Source organism: Tetranychus urticae, chromosome 3 (assembly GCF_039701765.1).
Source record: "Tetranychus urticae isolate SD_2017Ah chromosome 3, NJAU_TeUrti_SD_1.0, whole genome shotgun sequence".
Classification (NCBI taxonomy): domain Eukaryota; kingdom Metazoa; phylum Arthropoda; class Arachnida; order Trombidiformes; family Tetranychidae; genus Tetranychus; species Tetranychus urticae.
In genome coordinates, this window is record NC_142960.1 from 13,008,898 (window position 1) to 13,028,615 (window position 19,718).

At 34.2% G+C, this 19,718-nt stretch overlaps 1 protein-coding gene and 3 long non-coding RNA genes across 4 annotated transcripts; 2 read left to right on the forward strand and 2 right to left on the reverse strand.

The window, feature by feature from the left end:
• Positions 1–1,036: 1,036 nt before the first annotated feature.
• On the reverse strand, positions 1,037–6,558 carry tna (Zinc finger MIZ domain-containing protein tonalli). The gene is made up of 3 exons (XM_015926382.3): positions 4,472–6,558; positions 1,869–3,444; positions 1,037–1,709 (listed from the first exon to the last, which is right to left on the reverse strand). The coding sequence occupies exons 1-3, from the start codon at positions 6,448–6,450 to the stop codon at positions 1,518–1,520; spliced, it is 3,747 nt and encodes a 1,248-aa protein (XP_015781868.3). The 5' UTR covers positions 6,451–6,558; the 3' UTR covers positions 1,037–1,517.
• A 285-nt stretch (positions 6,559–6,843) lies between these two features.
• LOC149093383 (uncharacterized) lies at positions 6,844–7,831 on the forward strand. Its single transcript, XR_016200242.1, has 2 exons — positions 6,844–7,126; positions 7,564–7,831. It is a non-coding gene; the product is annotated as an uncharacterized LOC149093383 (long non-coding RNA).
• A 6,039-nt stretch (positions 7,832–13,870) lies between these two features.
• Positions 13,871–15,531, reverse strand: LOC112538607 (uncharacterized). Its single transcript, XR_003081826.2, has 3 exons — positions 14,902–15,531; positions 14,385–14,791; positions 13,871–14,198 (listed from the first exon to the last, which is right to left on the reverse strand). It is a non-coding gene; the product is annotated as an uncharacterized LOC112538607 (long non-coding RNA).
• Positions 15,532–16,518: 987 nt separating this feature from the next.
• On the forward strand, positions 16,519–17,443 carry LOC149093384 (uncharacterized). Its single transcript, XR_016199627.1, has 2 exons — positions 16,519–16,809; positions 16,899–17,443. It is a non-coding gene; the product is annotated as an uncharacterized LOC149093384 (long non-coding RNA).
• The last annotated feature ends 2,275 nt before the right edge of the window (positions 17,444–19,718 follow it).

A 19,718-nucleotide genomic window follows, 5' to 3' on the forward strand; every position in this document is an offset into this window, starting at 1 on the left:
ACGACGCGCGAGCGCAATGACGCGCGACTCAAAACACGTTTGGCTTTTTAAGATAATGATAAGAGCAACAAGATGATGAAAAAAACACCCGGCGTAATGGTTGATACTTTTGCTCCCTTAAATTCATCTCTCGAGTCTTTCTTTTCTTTCTTGTTCGCCTTCTTTTTGCTTCTTTGATTGCCTTCTGCTACTCCTTCTTTGTCCTTACTTTTCTTGCTTTAGCTGCTTCTTTTTTGCTCCTTAATTCATCTTAAACTCTCTGCTTATCCTTTTGACACTCTCCTTAATACAGACACACAAATATATATACCTCTTTATATTTGTATATATATACATGCATGGCTATATATAGATACAGATGTATATAAATATATACACACACATCTTTTGTCAAGCTTTATACTTTAGACGAATCACCATCTTGCTCCTCTCTCTACACCAAATTTTCAGAACACTGTTTTGTTGTTATTGGTGTTGTATGTGCGTGTTGGTTTGTTTGAGATGTTACGTTGCTTCCATGACGGGACTTGAAGAGATGTTTAAAGATGGCTGGTGAACATCGAGAAAGTGAAACGAAAAAAACAATCTTGTCCTCATAACAATGATTCGTCCATCGCTCGGTAAAGAGAGGAAAAATATATATTTCTTTATAAATATATTTATATTTATATCAGCTGAAGAATAGCTCGAAATATTGTTGACATTAAGAGCAGCAATGAGAGAGAGAGTGAGGGAGGGAAGAAAGGTTGGGAAAGAGTTAGATGTACACATATATTTATATATTTACATCAGCAAAATGATAAACCATCAATGGCCTTCATGCTTTTTTTATTTTCAATAACAAAATTAACAGCGACAACAGCAGCGGCAGGGGGAATGATTATGACGATTGTGATAAAGATGATTTCTTGATAATGTTCATGAGGATGATGATAGTGAAGATGGTGATCATGATGATGTTCAGGATGGTGGTAATGATGATAATGACAATGTTGTTCATCATTATTTACTTAGTTGTTTCAACTTGAGAGAGTCGTTAGTGTTTTAAATGCTTTCATTTATTTGTTTCTTTTTTCTTGTTAAAAGCACAGTTGCGACCAATTGTTTTTTGATAATAAGTTATCGATGAAAAGGTTCAAATTTCGATGGTTGCCAATTTTGTAATTTTATTTACTTTGCAGAAGTTTAATTGTCTTTTCAATGTGTTTGGACTCTGTTCTGGACCAACAAAAAAAAACATTGAACATGCATCTCACTGTCAAAGTGGAAACGTTTTTTTCGTTTTTAGCATTCCATTCATAATATTATTTATACATTTACATGGGGGGAAAAAATCTTTGCAAGTTATCCGATAAAATCTCTTGCTGTTCAATAACTCCAGATTAAAGGGCATGCAGCTTGAGTGTCTTTCCGATGCATCTTTGTTTGGGTTTGCTTTCAACGATTCTTTATAATTTATAATTTGTACAGTGGAAAATACTGGCCAAGATTTACATTTCATCCGTTCGAAACTAAGCTCATGTTTCGAGGAAGGAAAGTATATCGTCATTGTCAGATGATAAGTTTGTTGATGGTAATGAACTTGAATTAAGTAAATTACTACTAGATGATGAACTTGTCGATGATGTCATAGCGAGGGAAGCTGTTGTTTCTGGGGTATCCAGGTATGATAAAATCTCCATTGGATCAACAATGTTTTCAGGCAAAAGCTATTGATAATGAGAAGAGGAGAGAGAAAAGTTAGATAAAAAAAGAGTTAGAGACGAGTATAAAAAAGATGTTTGCACTTAAAATGTTTCACAAATAATTGAGTGTGAAAGGTACATGAAAACAAGTAATTAAACAAAATGATGAAAATTGATATTTACATTAAGTCCTTCTTGTCCTTGTCCTTCGCCATCGATGACGGCAGCAGGATCAAAATTGAGATCACCAAGATCGGTATTAATTGAATTGTTGTTGTTACCACTATGGCTACTTGAATTGCTTGCATTGCTTCCCGGATTATTGTTGACTGGATCACCATTTGAGTTGGGAGTTACATTTGCACTGCTCACTGACGGTGGACCCATGTTACTTGGTGTGTGTGGGGTATGAGGAGTGTGAGGTGTATGCGGAGTGTGCGGTCCATTAGGTATTGATGATAATGAACCGTTGGAACCATTGTTGGAGCTATTGGAGCTCAAAGAGGAACAATTTTGAGAGATGGAAACAGAATCAGATGACTGAGATTGATTCTGAGATTGGTTGGATTGTCCGACAGACTGTTGCGATTGATTATTTTGCTGAGATGTTGGTGCATTCGACGTATGCTGAGGATGAGAATGAGATTGATGAGAAGATTGCTGATGAGGTGGGTGCTGATGTGATTGCGGATGAAGATTTTGTTGCTGTGATTGTTGTTGCTGTTGTTGTTGCTGCTGCTGTTGCTGCTGCTGTTGTTGTTGTTGTTGATGAGGGTGAGGATGAGGATGAGAATGTTGTTGGCTTGATTGGTGGTGGTTCATATGATTATGGTGGTTTTGAGGTGATTTATGATTATGATTAATACTATTTATATTTGAAAAATTTTCACTATGAGAAGCAAAGTCATGTTGTGATAATGTTTTCTCCATAGCCGCCAATGGATCAAGAGGATTGTCAGATGTTGATGAAATGGAGTTGGGCAGATGAGGGATTGTACCATATTCATTACCTGTAGGTTGAAAATCAAATGGTGAACCATTTTGCATCTCGGAAATACCGGTTAATGACGGTGGGTAACCTGGCCCAGTGGCGGTTAAACTTGTGCCAGATGATCCTATTACTCCTCTCGGTAAACTTGTAGGAACAACGTTTGTAGCTGCTAGTCCTTGTCCCATTTCCCAAGAATTAGAGGTTGGTGGCATTGATGAACTAGTTGGTGACATTGCCTTCAAACGTTTATTATTCTTTTTAGTAACCGCACTAGTATTGGTGTTGCTGTTGTTGATACTGTTGTTGTTGTTGTTGTTGGCAGCAATGGCCATGGAAGTTGATGTAATGCAATGAGATCCAGTAGAATCAGGTTCCTCTTTGAAACGTTGATTATGATTCAATACTGCCATACTTGTTGAACTTTCTTTAGACGCGACAAATTTCCAAGTGCCTCCAGCTTCAATTGCTATCTCTTCAGCACCAGGACTGTGTTTAGTCATGTTTGATAAAATACCCCAAATAAATTGATCAATTTCAATGTTGTCAAAATTAACGTAATTATCACATATTGGACATTTCCATCTGGATCTTTCAGCATTCATGATTAAATAACTTTCCAGGTCAAAACACTGAATATGTTTACATTCAGAGCCGCGCGCAGGAAAAGATATTATTTTACGACTTATGGGACATTTTAGTGATACTTTAATGGTCGTTGGTTCAATTCCGGAACAATCATCAACCGGAGTAATCGGAGGTGTCCTAATACTATGATAAGAATAGGTTGAAAAAAGAGAAGAAAAAAAAAGAAAATCAGTTAATTTGTTTGAATGCAATAAGAAAATATGATTTCTACACAATCAAGACCTTGGAAAAATCTTGAGGAAGATCGTAAAGGACACAGAAACATTGATTATGGCTGTTTGTAAATGAATGGATGGTTCATACAAATGTATATAAATAAAAAAAAATGTGTTGTCTCTCAAATGTTCAGTGTTGTAAGTTAACTTTATTTGCTAATTGCTGTTAACTAGTTTTTGTTTCAGAGGAAATTCAAGTAAATTAACATCACCACTTAGCTAAATAAATCTGTCTTCTGCTTCTCGCTCACTACAAGTTTACTTTCGTTTATCTTTCTCTTCTCGGTCTCTTATGTTTTCTTAGAGTCACAATTCTAGTTATGAGTAACAAGCCACCCAACTCCCCCTTTTCCTCTCTTGTATCGCTTTTCGCTTCTTCATATTCTTCTGCGAGTTGAAGAAAAATTGTAATCGAGGTTAAAAGAAGGAGGAGGCCGTTGAAATAGTAAGAAGAAAAAGAAAGTAAAGAGAGACGAAAAGAAAGCTGTTGTAAACACGCGAAAAGATACGGTTTGTACCATGTTTAACCAGAAATGTACCGCTCACAATATTTCAAGGGCTTAAGGGTTTGGCAATTAATTGTTAATATTGAGTGTGTGCGTGTATTGATCATGGTTCGAGGTTTACAAGAAGCTGATGAAGTTTCTCATGTTAAAACAATATTTTTCACGACGGAAGAGAGAAAGAGAGAGAAAGATAGTGAGAGAGCAAAAGTTGGTGAATGAGATTTAAGTAGAGAATGTGTGATATCATAAAGAGATACAGAAAAGGCGTGAAAGACTTGAGTTGTTTGTTCTTGTCTCTTTTAAATATTGCTCTCAGTGTGAACACAAGATTGATATCACAAGTAAAAACAGCTTATTGTACACAAAATTCACAAGTGAAATATTGATAGTTAAAAATAGGGTTATTCTGTTATGAATTAATTAACTTACCAAGAGTAGGTTGAATTGTTGATAAATCGGTTATTTGAAAAGTTGCGTTTAATCTTTTCAATAGCAATATCTGGATTAATGAGTTTTTTTGACACAATACTTTGAATGGCGCTGTTTAATGTTGGTCTATGGACGATTTGTAAGGTAAATAAATGTGAACAGCAGCAACTAGACACAGTAATTGTAATTGTATTACGACCAGGCCGGCAAACAGATCTTAAATTGAGTGGTCTTTGAACTTCACTAGCATGAATAATTAATGGATGATTATTAACAGATATTTGCACAGTCTGATTTGGCGGCCAGTTTGGCTGCATTAATGCATCTTGATGTTGAAAACACTTTAACTGTACTTCAAAATCGGGACGTGTTGTAAGAGAATTGTAAAGATCATTTTTAAGTTCAAATTCAACATTGCTAACACAGTCATTGTGAGGAAGACGAAAAGGTTGTAATAAAGTTCCATCTCGAAGGGGTAAAGTTAAACGAATTTCGTCATCTTTGGAAGGAATAGGAAGAGTAGGTTTAATATCCATACTCATACCACCAACCATTGTCGTTGGACATGGACCAGGAGTTACTGGACCACCTACACCATTCATTAAACCAGGACCAGCGTTGCCGTTGGCAGTGAAGTTAGGCTTGATATCGGCAGGATAGGGTTGCTGCATTCCAGACGCTGGTGTCAACGGCGGTGTTGGATTACCGGGAATAGGTAAATGTTGATTGTATTGAATGTTGGTTCCACCTTGTCCAGAATTTCGATTATTATACTGGTTAATCACAGGTCCGGTAATGTAAGGTTGTTGTTGCTGTGGTTGTTGAGGTTGTTGTGCTTGGTGGTGGCGATGGAGATGCATTGATGATGGCTGTTGATGGGATTGAGGTTGATGCATGTGGGGATGTTGGTGTTGTTGGAGAGGTTGTTGGTGAGGTTGTGGATGAGGTTGTTGGAGAGGTGGTTGATGGGGTTGTTGGTGAGGTTGAGGGTGAGATTGTTGGTGAATTTGTGGGTGAATTACAGGATGAGATTGTTGATGGGGTTGTTGGTAAGGTTGTTGTTGAATCGGTTGTTGATGGGTTGCTTGTTGAAGAGTTGGCTTTTGATATTGAGATGCATTCATTGGCATGTAACCTCTAGAATCAACAGTCATTGATCCATTATAACTGTTGATTGGTGTACCCGAATTTGGATTAGCATTGTATTGAATGTTTGTTCCGCCTTGTCCATTCCGACTATTGTACTGATTAATCACAGGTCCTGCAATGTAAGGTTGTTGTTGTTGTGGTTGTGGTTGTTGTGCCTGGTGATGGCGGTGAAGATGCATCGATGATGGTTGTTGTTGATGTGGTTGAGGTTGATGATGCATGTGTTGATGTTGATGTTGATGAGGTTGCTGGTGAGATTGTGGATGAATTTGTTGGTGAAGTTGTTGGTGAGGTTGTTGATGAAGTTGCTGATGAATTACAGGATGAGATTGTTGATGTGGTTGTTGGTGTGATTGTTGATGAGGTTGTTGGTATTGTTGTTGTGGATGAGGTTGCTGAAGAGTTTGCTGTTGAAGCGTTGCTTTTTGATCTTGCGATGAATTAATTGGCATATAACCTCTAGAGTTAACAGTCATTGATCCATTGTAACTGTTGATTGGTGTACCGGAGCCATTGGCATTGTACTGAATGTTTGTTCCACCTGGTCCAGGATTACGATTATTGTACTGATTAATCACAGGTCCTGTAACATAAGGTTGTTGTTGTTGTTGTTGTTGTTGAGATTGTTGTGATTGTTGTGGCGCCTGATGATGGCGGTGGAGATGCATCGTTGATGGTTGTTGTTGTTGATGTGGTTGAGGCTGATGGTGTAAATGTTGATGAGGCTGTTGATGCACAGGAAGGTGTCCCTGATGATGTCCAGGGTGATGACCTGGTCCCCCCGCAGGTCGGACTGTTTGTGGTCCATGATGTCCAAACTGAGTATACATAGAATTATATATATAATATAATATGTTTTTCTGTATATAAGTTGTTATTTAGACTTGTAATGTAGACTGAGCTTTCTTCAGATACCGAGTTAACAACTTTGGTTATTCAAAAGAATCAAAACCAGTAAGAATAAGGGAGCTACAGAAAAGAGGGAGACTGTAAAGGGAGACAAAAAGGGAGAAAAGGAAGAGATAGAGAAAGATAGAGAGGGAAAGATAGAAAGAGATGAAGAGACATGTAGAGAGAGAGGTTAAGGAGCATGTTGAAAAAAGAGAAAGAAGAAGATAAAAGATAGAACATTGAATGTGGCGACTTCTCAATTTCTCATCATGAACTAATGCTCAAGCTTACTCTTTCCTCTCTTTCCTTCCTCTCTTTCCTCAAACATAGCTGTAGGTAAAGAAGAAAGAAAGAGAAAAAGAAAGACTTGAAATATAAACTTACAATAAACTGAAACGTTTCTTAACTTCACCTTCTAGTAAAGTCCGGTAAAGATTTACCTTGTTCTACCACAGGATATATATTTTAACCCCTAACATCTTTCTCTTCTCTCTCTCTCTTCTCTCTCTTCTCTCATCTTGTTCTTCTTGTTCTTCTTGTTCCTCTCATTCTTCTTCACCCTCTTTCTCTCTCTCTCTCTTTCTCTTCATTTGGTGTAGTACCAACAAAATTCAGGTAAGCTAAAGTTTACTTACCTTTTATTTCAAGTGTCCTAAATAGACCACTCCTTTTTTACCAAAAAAAATGATGATATGAGAAAGAGAAAGAAAGAGAGAGAAAAATGTGAAAGGCAAAAATGGTTTAAACATAAAACTATGGACTTTTCAAGTTGTTGTGAAAGAGTCAAATAACCGATCCAGAAAAGTGACCTGAAAATATTTCTCTTTCTCTTTCTTTTCTCTTTACTCTTCGAACTCATAATCATCATACTTATCTTCCAATTTGCCGATTCTTAACCTAGTAGCCTTTATAAACCAATGGCTAAAACAGAGATTTTGTTTTCTTCTTTTCTCTTCTTCTTCTTCTTCTCTTTTCTTCTTTCTCTTGTACTTGTTACCTCAACGGACTAATACAAATCTTCTCTTTCTTTTCTTGTTTCCCTCTTTCTTCAGTGTGGTCAAAGCGCTATCCTGAAAGTCATTTTCTGTTAAAGAAAACAAACATTCTTTCCTTGAAAAATTCCATCGCCGGTTTTATTGGTCAAACGCTTTCTTCTCAACCTTACTTTTGTACTTCATCTTCTTGACCTTTTTCACCTTGACCATCACAGCGTCTTAACGAGTTACAATAGGTCACTTTGGGTCCAATGAAGCTCCTTGAAAAAGGAAAAGTTAAAATTTAAAACCAAGTAAAACTGTTAATTGTCAATAATTTAGATTAGTTTAAATGGCCGCTAATTAGCAATCTTTTTTTGTCACCCAACTTTCACAGTCAATAATTAAATAGTAAACCCGATTAGCCAAATTATGTTAATCCCGTAAACCCATTTACCCAGTCAATCTCTCAATGATTAGTGAACAGTAAAGTTGATTAACATTTAATCAACAATAAAGCGCAAAATGATGACCTTAATTTAATCCACTTGAAAGGCGAGTTACAAAAAGGTAAATTTAATAGACATTTTGTTTATCGGAAGTTCCCATAACAAACAGTCAACCTTTGCCCTTCCTCTTGAGGTTACCTGTACATTGAGGTTATGTACTATCTCATAGGAAAATAAAGGTAAAGGTAAAAATAATGTAAAGAGAGAAGGAAAAAAATTTATCGTTATCATAAAGGTAAAAGACGGAAATCGTTGAGAAGCGCAACTTGAAAGAGCCTAACCTTGCGACCTTAAGCACCTTCGTTCTCCCTTTAAAGTCAAAGATGATGATCAGAGGATGAGGATGAGGACAGGAAGAAAATTCTGTGAACTATTGATCTTTTTTTTTTCTTCTTCTGGTCACAGTTTCCTTTACCAAAGCCTGGGTTGATCTACATTCCGTTGGAACGTTTCGTCGTAAACATTTCCTTTCTCTTTTCCTTTCTTCTTGTTGCTTTCATTCCGAAAGCGAAGAGAGAAAAAAATGATCTTTTTCTTCATCTTCTTCTTCCTCTGTCTCTTCCTTTGCTTCCTTTTTTTTCTCGTCTTTTTTTGTACTTTGCTTGACCCTCAATACAAGACCTTAAAGGTTGACCAGTGATGAACTTTGTTGTGGCCTTAAACTCGAGGTTAGCCTTTGGCTTTTATCTTTTTTTCCTCTTCTTTATCATCCAAAAACTATTTTACTTTTTGCTTCTTCTTCTTCTTCATCATTCGTTTAAAGGCTCTTTCAATGTTTTCTTGTGAGTTGTTGTTTTGCCCGTTTTTTGTTATGTTTTTGTAAGCCAAGGTCGAATATTTGTTAACGTCTTTACCAAAAGTATATATTGAGTCCAGGTCAAGCTCAAAGGGCCAAAAATAAGACTAGAAAAGGCAGGTTAAGTCGCACTAGTTCACTTCTTAAGAAGACTTTGAAGGAAGATAAAGTCTACCAAAATTTACTAACCTCCGGTTGGACAAAAGGTTGTCACATTATTCACCTTTTCCTTTCTTTGTCATCATCTTCTCATCATCTTCTCCCTTTCCTCTCTGCCCTTTCAATGGTCGACACAAGACACTAAATAAAGTGCAAAAGCGTCCAAGATAAAGATGAAAAAATCTTTTCTCCCATTTCCTTGAAAATAGTTTTTCACAACAAAATACTTCAAGATGAAGATGACAAAAAGATGGGAAGACGCAAGTTAACTGTTGTCAACTTTTAGCCTTACATCGAGTCACTAAGTTACCGTCAACGTCTTCAATTGAAATCATTGAATCAGGATAAATAACTTTCAATTTGTTGGATAATTTCAAATGAAACTGAATGTAAATGTTGATCAAAAGCAACAAAAGTTGACTGCAATGATTAGGTAAATGGACAATTCATTTTGAGTGTGAAAGGGAAAAGGTGAAAACTTGAAACTTTTCATGTTTCCGTGAAACTTTTTATTCTGATTATGTGTTAATGTGCCAATGAGAAGGGCAATTCATTTGTCTTTATTATGATTAATTGTGATAAATTAATTAATAAGAAATGTCACTTTTTTTGCTTCCAAATAACTGAAAAAAAGATGAAACTTGTAATAAACAAACAGCCAATAATTTTGACATTTTTTTCAATGTTAATATATTTAAAGGTTAATACATTACGTTATTAACGTTTCACCTCAAGGTTTGATCTTGTTTTACTTTTTTTATGTATTTTGCACTTGATGTTGCTCTTGATGGTGATGATGATGATGATGAGGTTTGAGGTTGCCAAATTAGATCGCTTACAGGCAGGCTGAATATTGCCGTAAGCTGGTTGAATATTTGGCTTTTAATAACTTGCACCGATCATGATGATAATGATAATCACTTTCAATTTCAAAGGTAAACATTTAAACAATACTGGCGATGAAAAAATGCCTTTAATCTGCGAACACCAAACATTTACATTTTCAACGAACACCGATCAATATCAGAATTGAAATTTAATCTTTAAATTGTTCTGAACATTCAATTCATTCTTTCTTTTTATCGTAAAATCGTAAGAATAAAGTTAAAGACGAAAAATGCAAAAATCAAAGCAACACTTCTACAAAGTTGAACCTGTTTTCAGTTCGATCTTTCGTTCGCTCGAAATTTGCTCAACTTGGTCAACCATCGAGAACTAAAAGCAAAAATAAAAGTCGATTTCAGTCGCAAAACGAACTTTATTTTCCATCAGAAAAGCAAAGAAATATTGAAATTTGTCAGAACTTATAAAAGTTTCGAATCTCCAGAAATTCGAAAGTTTTTGTTTCGATAAAAGCTATTTTCTAGAAATGCAAAAGTTTGCTGAATTTTCTATTTTTCATGAATTCTCATTGAAAGTATAAGATCTAACTTTTCTAACTTGAATTTAGGTCAGCGATGGACTTTAAATATCGACGCATCTTTAGACTCTCCAATGTTCATTGAATGGTCAAAGTTGAGAGTTGATTGTGAGTTTGGTCAGCTTGTTGGAAAACAATTGTCCAACAGTTGAACGAAAAAGGTAAGTTTACCTTTTCTATTTGGCGCACATTTTACCTGTTTGACCTTGTTGGTGTTTCCATTTTACTTGTTCAATACAATTGCACATATTAATGCAACAGTTAACGGTCAATCTTAAGATGATCGGTCAACATTTTTTTTTGTTTTCCTTTCTTACTGTTGTTTCCATTTTGGCATTAAATATTGTTAACAATTGAATGTTGGTTAACAATTATCATTACATCATTACACTGTATCAGGGTATTATCATGTAAACTATACTTTACATGATAATTGGAAAAACAAAATTTCGATTCAATTCTTTGCTTTGGTCAACATTTACTTTCATTCATTCATTCACTTTCGCCACTTTCAACTGTTTAATTGCTCAAAGTTAATCGCAATCGAAAAGACAAGGTTATTTATTGAAACTAAACAAGCTTTTATTCAATCAGTGAAAAGAATAAAAATAAGCATGAAAACTCTGAATAATCGGAGAAATCACATTCTCTCATCTTTCAACTCCCTTCCAGCATCCTTGTCCTCTTTCCTCATTTCACTCTCATCTTCATCTTCATCTTCATGTTGAAATGTTTCAAGGTATTTCATGAAAGAACGGATTAAAAATGTTTCCAAATGTTTCATCATTTAACTGAATTTTCATGTAAATGTGCAAGTTTTGAAAAAGGCGCTTTTGGAACAAACATTTTTCGATTTAAGTAAATCATTAAAGATCATTAATCAATCTTTTCATTCACTTTTCGTAGTTTCGTTTACGTTGAATTAACGTTACTTTTAACGGGAAAAAAAAGATTGAAGCTGAAAACCTGTTTTGGGTGAAGAGACGATTGGTTGTTTCGATTCACTTGAAAGGTCATGGTTAGGTTATTAGACTTGTTGATAATAATGTTATCTGTTTGTGATTCATTTTGATAAAATACACCAATAAATGATGAACAACAGCATGGTGAGAATGAAAATCATTTGAGTGAAAAGTTTATTGAGCCTTATTTGGTTACATAAATATAAATTTATACCAGAGAAGAAGAAGAAGAATGAATAAAGAAGGAAACTTTTTCTCTCTTTTCTCTCTTTCTTTTCTTCTCTCTGCTCTCTCAGTGAGTTCATCATTCCTGAATATTCAGTGTAGGAGGTTAACTTGAACCATTCAATGAATGAACAGATTAACATTTGAAGTGAAAGTAAAGAGATGGAAGACGGGAAAAAGTGGAAACTCAGGGAAGGCAGAAGAAGGCAAAAGAAGGCAAAAGAAAAGTTTACCAACTTTCCATTTCAACAGTTGGGATAATTTACTAATTAGTCAATTGGATTGATTACTATCAAAGGGTTACACTTGTTATTATTGTCTTTCGCCATCTTCATAGGAAGTCACCTATTCTGTTAACCATCAGTTTTTATCATCTTTATCTTCCTATCTGTCTGAGTTTTTCACCCAAAAAATTGTTTCCACTGTAACTCATTAGCTTCCGGACTTGCGTTATCATTGTTTCATTGTGTGTTCAACCATCATTTAGTGTTAATCAATCGTGATGAAAGGTAAAAGGTTGAAAGTTTGAAAATGTTGGCGCCAAAAGAAAATGATTAGCATTTCAATTTTTGGCTTTTTTCAATTTTTCAGTGATTTCGCTTTTTAAATGTGAATAGACTTTTTTACCTTGGATTAGTGTTTAGGAAACTTTGATGATGATTGTGATGAGGATGAAGGTGGTGGTGATAAATTTTGGCAAATTTTGTGATTGAGAGGGAAAAAGATGAATAATAAGTTGATTCATCAATTGTTGGGGGTTTTTTTATGCGTCTTTAGCGGATAAGGAGAAGCTGAATTGGCGCAACAATTTGTGTTCACACTTGTATTTACTGTTTGTGAGAGTGAGATGGGTGAAGAGGGAGAAGATGAAGGGAAGAAGAGAGAAGATGATAATGAAAGTGAGCTATTTCTTTACATTTGGAGACTTTATTCACATGGGAAAAACTGTAGGACCAGTTATACGTTGAAAGGTTTTGCTCTCCCTTCCTCCCTCTTTTCATCCTCATCATTATCATCTCACTCTCAGTCTAATCATTCACAAATTTCCGTTTATCTTTCTTCTCCCTCCTCTCTTGCTATCATCCGGCCAAGGAAGGGGAACATAAAATGGAAGAGAGAAACAAGAAGAAGAAGAAGCAAGAAGAAGGTATATAAAGATGATGTTGAGTTTTGTTGAGCAAAGAAAAGTAACTTTTTAAATGATCAACTGATGAAGAGAAGAAGAGATTGTGTAGGAGAATGATGATGAAAATGATGATGATGATGATGATGATGAGTGAGTTGGGCACTCGTCACCATGGGAAATTATTTTGGGTTCACAATCATAATCATGTTGATAAAGTTTCTTCTATGAAGGCGAAGCGCCCTCAAGTTTTTAGGTGAAAAGTTATGGGCAAAGTGTTGGTTTATTGCAAGGGAAGGACTGAGGGTTTGTGGGGTTGATGTTGGTTGGTTAGAGGAGATCTGACGAGGTACAACAAGTCTAATGGTCTTCATTGAAACAATGAAAAGGTTCAGGTGATTATTGTTACATGCAACTTATGATCACTTGGAGCAATGGTATGCATAACTAAATTTAGGACAAAATTTGTATGTTATTGATCATCATCATCATCATTGTAACCTCTCTCTTTTTTATCTTCTCTTTTTCCCCCTTTTCTCTCTCAATAATCATTTATATAATCATATCCAACGAGTAATATCTGTTTACTGAAAGAGTCAAGGTTTTGTGTTTAATATTAAAGTTACGAGTAATCAGCGCACGCTATTAGCTTATTATTCAATTGTTGAAATTAGCTTTTCCTTTTCACTCATTTGTTTATGTGTTAAATTTACCTTTATCATCCTTTTATCTTCTTTTCGGTGAAGATCGAACACTCAATTCAGAATAAGAGTGAAACAAATCGATATTTAAAAGCTTCGATTCAAAATCGATCTCTTACATTTTAGATTTGAATGAGTTTGATTTTTTAAAGAATCGATTACTCGAGTTGAGATCGACTATAATATCATAATGATCCATGAGGTAATGGAAGTGATTGAAATAAATCTAAAGTTCTTAATGTTGTTATGAGTTAATCCCAAATTCATTGAAAGCTTAATCTGTAATCAATCTCTTTATCACTCATTTATTCAATCTTTTAATCTTTTCATTTTTTGATCTGAGAATCGAGCTAAAAATCGTCAATCCTTGTAACCCAAAAGAGCCGAAAATGTCTAAACGAATGGTTCGACAGTTGAGATACAATTGAAAAACATAGTCCAGTCTGAACTTGTAAGTTCAGAAGGTTGATTAAATAAAACTTGATCAGAATTAGGTAAAAACATGACAATTTAATTGAGTTATTTAGTGATACATAATTATTGTATTTGAACGCCTTGAATATCGTTTTTGATTGCAATTACAAAGCACAAAATGACAATAGTGAATCAAAATTGAACATATTAATCAAATGATTAAACGTCAGTTGAAGAGATCAGAGGTTTAAATCAAATATTTAATCAAATTGTGAAGACAGGAGGGAAAAGACAGAAACCACAAAGAGATTGACAAGCAAACGTAAAAACACCATTCCATTGATTTGTTGGTGAAACCTTTTGATCAACGCGATTGTGGCGCTTCCTCGTCAAAAGAGTTGAGCCTGAAATCGAAAAAACAAAACGCATTTAAAGTTGCAAATCAAATCAACAGACAAATTGCTAGACGAATCAATTATCTTGGACTTATTGTCCGACATTAAACTGTTCATTCCGTCATCTATTCACAGTCAATATCGTTAACCCTTTCAGTTATGAATTTTAGTTCAGTAAAGACAGTTGATACTCACCCACAGCATTGGCTTTTGGCGAAACAGCAAACGACATTACGTCCAGAGTAAGTACTGTAATCGTCACAAGTATCACAGGCTGTCGTGTTGCCAACGAGAACGAAGAAGGCTTCACTCGATGGAGTTGACGAGATGATTAGGAAGGAAATAGCGATTACAAGTAAACTGTAAAAGACTAATTTATTCATGATCGGAGGATGAACAGACGATCGCAAAGATTTCAAGTGAAGCAAAAAATGTAACAAACAAAAGTTTAATCAGATCAATGAACAAATCAGTTGTTATGAACGGCTTTGATAGTTTACGAAAACAATAACGAAATGGGAAAAAAAGGTAATTCAAATGTTTCTCCCTGATTCTCAGTTTGGACACAAATTAATGTTGACTAAAAAAAGTTGCTGATGAATCTAAAGGGGAGTCAAGAAAAAAAAAGATGTTATTTATGTGTTGGTTATTAGCGTTGTAAAGGAAAGAGATCGTCAAAAATAATTTAAAAATAGAGTCAAACTTTTCTTACCTGAAGCTTTCAGATCAAAAATAAAAGTCGAAACATGTTTCCTCTTCTCCGCCCTCAACCCTCCTCATTTTCCCCTTTACCGAACAATCGTTATCAAAATATTTTCATCATTATTCGTCAAATCTATTTGCTTAATTTACTTCTCAATGATTATCAGTCAGTCATGAAGCTATCAGTTTCATCGACTTCAATTGTTGGTCCACATTTAGGTAACTCACCTAAACCCGATTACATTCAACGAGACATTCGAAGTCGATATTTTTCGATATCAAGTTTTCACGAATAAACTCTTTACCTTTGGCCGATGTTGCGGACCAACTCTTGATTCTGCTTTTGTTTTCATTTTAATTGTTTACTTGTCGATGTATCTTTGCTTTTTAATTGTTACCTCAATCAGGTCAACTTGAATCAACTTGCGAAATGATCTCCTTTTTTGTTGTTGCTTTTGTTGACCAGTTGTTTACTTGTTGACCTCAACCACATTTTTGTTTTTACCTCATTCTATTGGTTTACCAATTAATTTGTTGATTACAATTTAAACAAATTTCACTTTGATTCAACAATCAAACCAACAAAAGACGAAATGTCATGTTTAACAACAAAAAAGGTAAATGATTAGTAAATTGATTTAAAGAATCAACTGAATGATAAAAAAAAACATTGAACAAATATTGATATGAATAATAAAACTCATAAACATATCAATAACTGATAATAATAGACAGCTAAAAAATGTTTAAATTACAATTATGTTGAAATGTTATTTTAATTTACAATCAAAATCTCAGTCTATAAATAGACATTAAAAATATTAACATTCAAAGCTTATAAATAGCAAAAGACAATTAAAGCTTTCATTTTGATGAAAACATTGATATTTACCAGATTTACCCAAATTTACCTAAATTGTCGTCATTCCAAACATCTTCCTGCTGATCATCACAACTATCATTAACCTTTCCAGCAATAATAAAAGGTCAAGAAAGAGTAAACTCTAAAGGAAACAAAAAGGTAGGCCAAGAAAACCCAAAAAATGGTTTTCAATTATTTGGTTAATTCTGGTTAATTTGCTTGTCAGCGCCTTCTGGTGACTTTATTTTCATTTAAATGGTTTTACCTTTTGGTTGGTTAGAGTTGATTAAAAAGCATAAAGTGAATCAAGTTGTCTATTATATCCTTATCTTGATGTTATCATTTATTAAAATGGGTAAACACGCAGAATCATGATGAGTGATATTTTTAATGTTTTTCCATGTTGAAGATGATAATGATGATAATCATCATTAGTATAAGTTTTATGACATTGATAGTAAATTTGTTCAACTATTTACCATAAGAAGGTTGAGCTTTTGTTCAGTTTTTTTTGTTCAGTGGAAAAGTTGAATAAGGAAAAAAAAGAGAAGAGAAGGGAAGAGAAGACAAAATACGGTAAAGATGATGATTGTATCAATAAATAAAACAACAATCGATCAAGAGGTTGGCTGAATGGAAGATGAAATTAGATAATGAATATCATAATTCTCGTTCTGGAGACAGACTCAGACTGTTTTCATCGTATAATCAGCTGATTAAAGTTGATTACGTCAAGAAGCTAAGCTTGGTGAAGATAGCTGATGACGATTCCATAAGAGTCTTGCGTCATGACTTTTCCCTTTTATCCTCTTTCACCTTTAAGTTAACTCTTTACATTTATTTTTTTCCACTTTTTTTCTCTCTTCCATTTCTTCATGATCATCTTCATGAATCTAATGGAGCAGCGACATGAATAGTAAGGTGAAAAGAGAGAGGCACAAAAAAAGTAGGATCAAGATGAACAAATAACTCTTACCTTGTCATCATCATCATCATCCTTTCGTTGTTGTTAACCAGTCAATATGAGCTCCGGATGTGTTGTTACATCAGCCTCGGGCAAGTTTATGTTCAACTCTTTTTTTCTCTTCTCTATCTTATTCTGCTTCTCATGATAATACGAACTTCTTTTTTATCTCTTTTCTCAGATTCATTGCTTTCGGCCATTTTGCTCTTTCGAGACAATATCGACAATCCAAAAATTTAATATTTTACGAAAACAACTTTACTCTTGAATTTGTCTTCCTTTCTCTTTTCATTATCTTCATCACCTTGATCACCTTTACACTTGAAGATGCGACTTTTCCACTTTCCCTGTCTTCTCACCATCAACTCTTTCCAACAGGAAGATGAGACTTTGAACAGATTGTTTCTTCTTCTTTTTCATCATCTTTTCATCTTCTCCTCTTTCAACCCTTTCTTGCTCATTTCATCATTTCCTTAGCTTCTGTTAACCTAAAAGCGTTCACTTCTTGTTGATAGTATTTGTAAATCTCCCAAATGAGTTGCCATGTTGACAGGGAAAAGTGGTGTTCATGTTAACCAGAAAAGATTATAAATGATCAATGATAAATCAAGTGAATGTTTATCTGTAAACACTTGTTCTGTCCCTTGATTTTGACTTTTTTTACTTTGACTCTGGGTTTTGACTTCAATTAAAGAGTGTTGATTAAATGCAAATTAAGAAATGATTTGTCAATTGGTGAACGTGATTGTTGCATGATAATCATGGGTGTGATGAGGCAAAAACAAGTAAGCAAAAGGAAAAGGCAACAAAAGGGAAAAAACACAAATGAAAAGGCATTAAAAAAAAGCTCACCGAGAAGAAGAATGAAGAGAGAAAATTTTGTGTTGGTCTCAAAAAATTATATATGAGCAGCTATTTGACGATATTCATGATGATGAAGGACGCAAATGAGAATCAAGCTTGACGACTTGTTAAATTGTGTGCAATTTTAATAAGCAAAATGATAAAAGTTTAGTGGAAAAGTGTAAGATGAAGAAACTGAGTCTTTCTTTTTCTCTCTCTTTCATTTTCCTTCTGTTCAGTTTCATGTTAACTTCATTACGGGTGACCTTAAATAGCATTGTTTATGTTGCAAATTGAAGGACAAAATGAACAGCAATGGAAACGCTCTTAGACTTTACCTCTTACTTGGGATCAAAAATTTGGACGATTTTACCTTTTTTTTGCGTTGGATGATCATCAACATTTATCTGATGTAATGATGATGATGCTTGTCCTAATGATGATAAGGATGAGAATGTCAAATGAACATATGTGAAGTGAATGGCGATGAAACCAGAAAAAAAGGAGAAAAGTGAAGATTCCATGGAGACAGAGAGGAAAGAGAAGATTGATTAAATAGACAGAGGAATGATGATGAGAAGATGAGGTTGCCTGGGACAAGAGTGAGATGATAACCTTGACTGGATCATAGGAAAGTCTCCTTTTCACGGGTTTCCCAATAAATCAGTTTCAATGTTGAAACAAACATGTTGAACTTTTTTTTGTTTAAAGTTAAATATTTTGTCCAAATTTTGCTTTTATTGCCTTTTCCACTCTCAATGTTTCTCAACTGAAAATTGATTCTGGTTTTAATTTTCAATTGAAATTGTTTTATCTTTTCATTGGAAAGGCTTCATTATTATTGACAGTTGTCTATTGCTATGGTTTATGGTCAATATTTGCAGCCAATTGACCAATATTTAGTTTAAACTATTAATAACTTTACTCTTGGACTTATTCAAATGAACAGATATTTGATCCAATTGCGTGTCTAAATATAAATTATTGTTTTTATTGTGTTTGCTTTTAACATCTAAATAGTGATCAAGGTTAATCGTGAATACACTTCATTGATTAAGGTAGACAACTTTTGCTGTTAACACACAATTCAATGGTTTAATGAAAAAAAAGTATCATTAGTCGCTGAATAATGTGAAGGTTGAGGTGGAAAAATGTCGACTCATTTAGTGTCCAGTTAAGGTGACGATTGAGCTTTCAATCATTTATCAAGAATCGAATTTCGAGCTTGAAATTTGGTCCAAAATTTTCGGATAAAATTATTGAAATGAAGGAAAAAAAAGTTCGACTTTTGAAGATTTTGTTTTCATTTTGTTGACTAAATGTTGCGACAAAAGATGTTTTCCTTTCGTTGAGTTAGACAGAGAAGATGGAATGGAGAGAAAGAAAAATTTGGTTAACCTTTCTTTTTTGTTGTTTAGTTGTTTATAAACAGTTGATCAAGATGATAAAGGATGATCAGGGATGATCGAGATGAGAAGGATCAAGAAAAAAGAGTTTCTTTTTTTTAATAAATTGAGACGATCTTTTACTTTTGTACCATTTAATGGGCTTATTGGCCAGAAATGTGAAGACACACAAAAAGGTTTACCTGTCAATTGGATGATAATGATGAGAATGAGGATGAGGTTGGAAAAGAAAGAGAAGATAAAAGGAAGAAAGAGAAAGAAAGGGTCAATGATCCTGGTGGCTCCACCTGTTATAACTGATTATTTCATTTATAATACTTCCGAGATGATGATGATGATGATGATAAGTGTGATGATAATTGTTGTTTCCTTTCCATCTTCTGACCTCAGGTCATTCCTTTCTTTCCTTTTTTTCTTTCTCTTTTGTTTTCTTCCAACAATTTAAATCTTATTCACGCTCAATTCAGTTCATTTGTTTCATTTTGTGTTATTTTTTTTTACGTGTTTTGTTTGAACATTTTTTGTGTTACTTTTTTATCATTTCAATTGCAATATATTGAATATTAACTTTTTTTCATATTCATTTTAGGTCAATACGATTTGAATCTTTTTATGCCTTTTTTATTTGTATTCAAAGTGTTTTGACAAAAAAGGAACAAAATGAAATGAAAATTGAAAAAATGAAACAATTAATTCATGATAAAAGTTGAACAAAAAAATGTAATTATTGAAAAGTGGGAAAACAAATTTAG

Bases quoted from the DNA above. Each gene is read 5' to 3' on its own strand.
- tna (XM_015926382.3), bottom strand. From the start codon at position 6,450: ATGTATACTCAGTTTGGACATCATGGACCACAAACAGTCCGACCTGCG. The intron at 3,445-4,471 runs GTAAGTTAATTA...TTCTTATCATAG, and splicing joins AACAATTCAACCTACTCTTG to TATTAGGACACCTCCGATTA. The intron at 1,710-1,868 runs GTAAATATCAAT...CATTATCAATAG, and splicing joins AAGGACAAGAAGGACTTAAT to CTTTTGCCTGAAAACATTGT.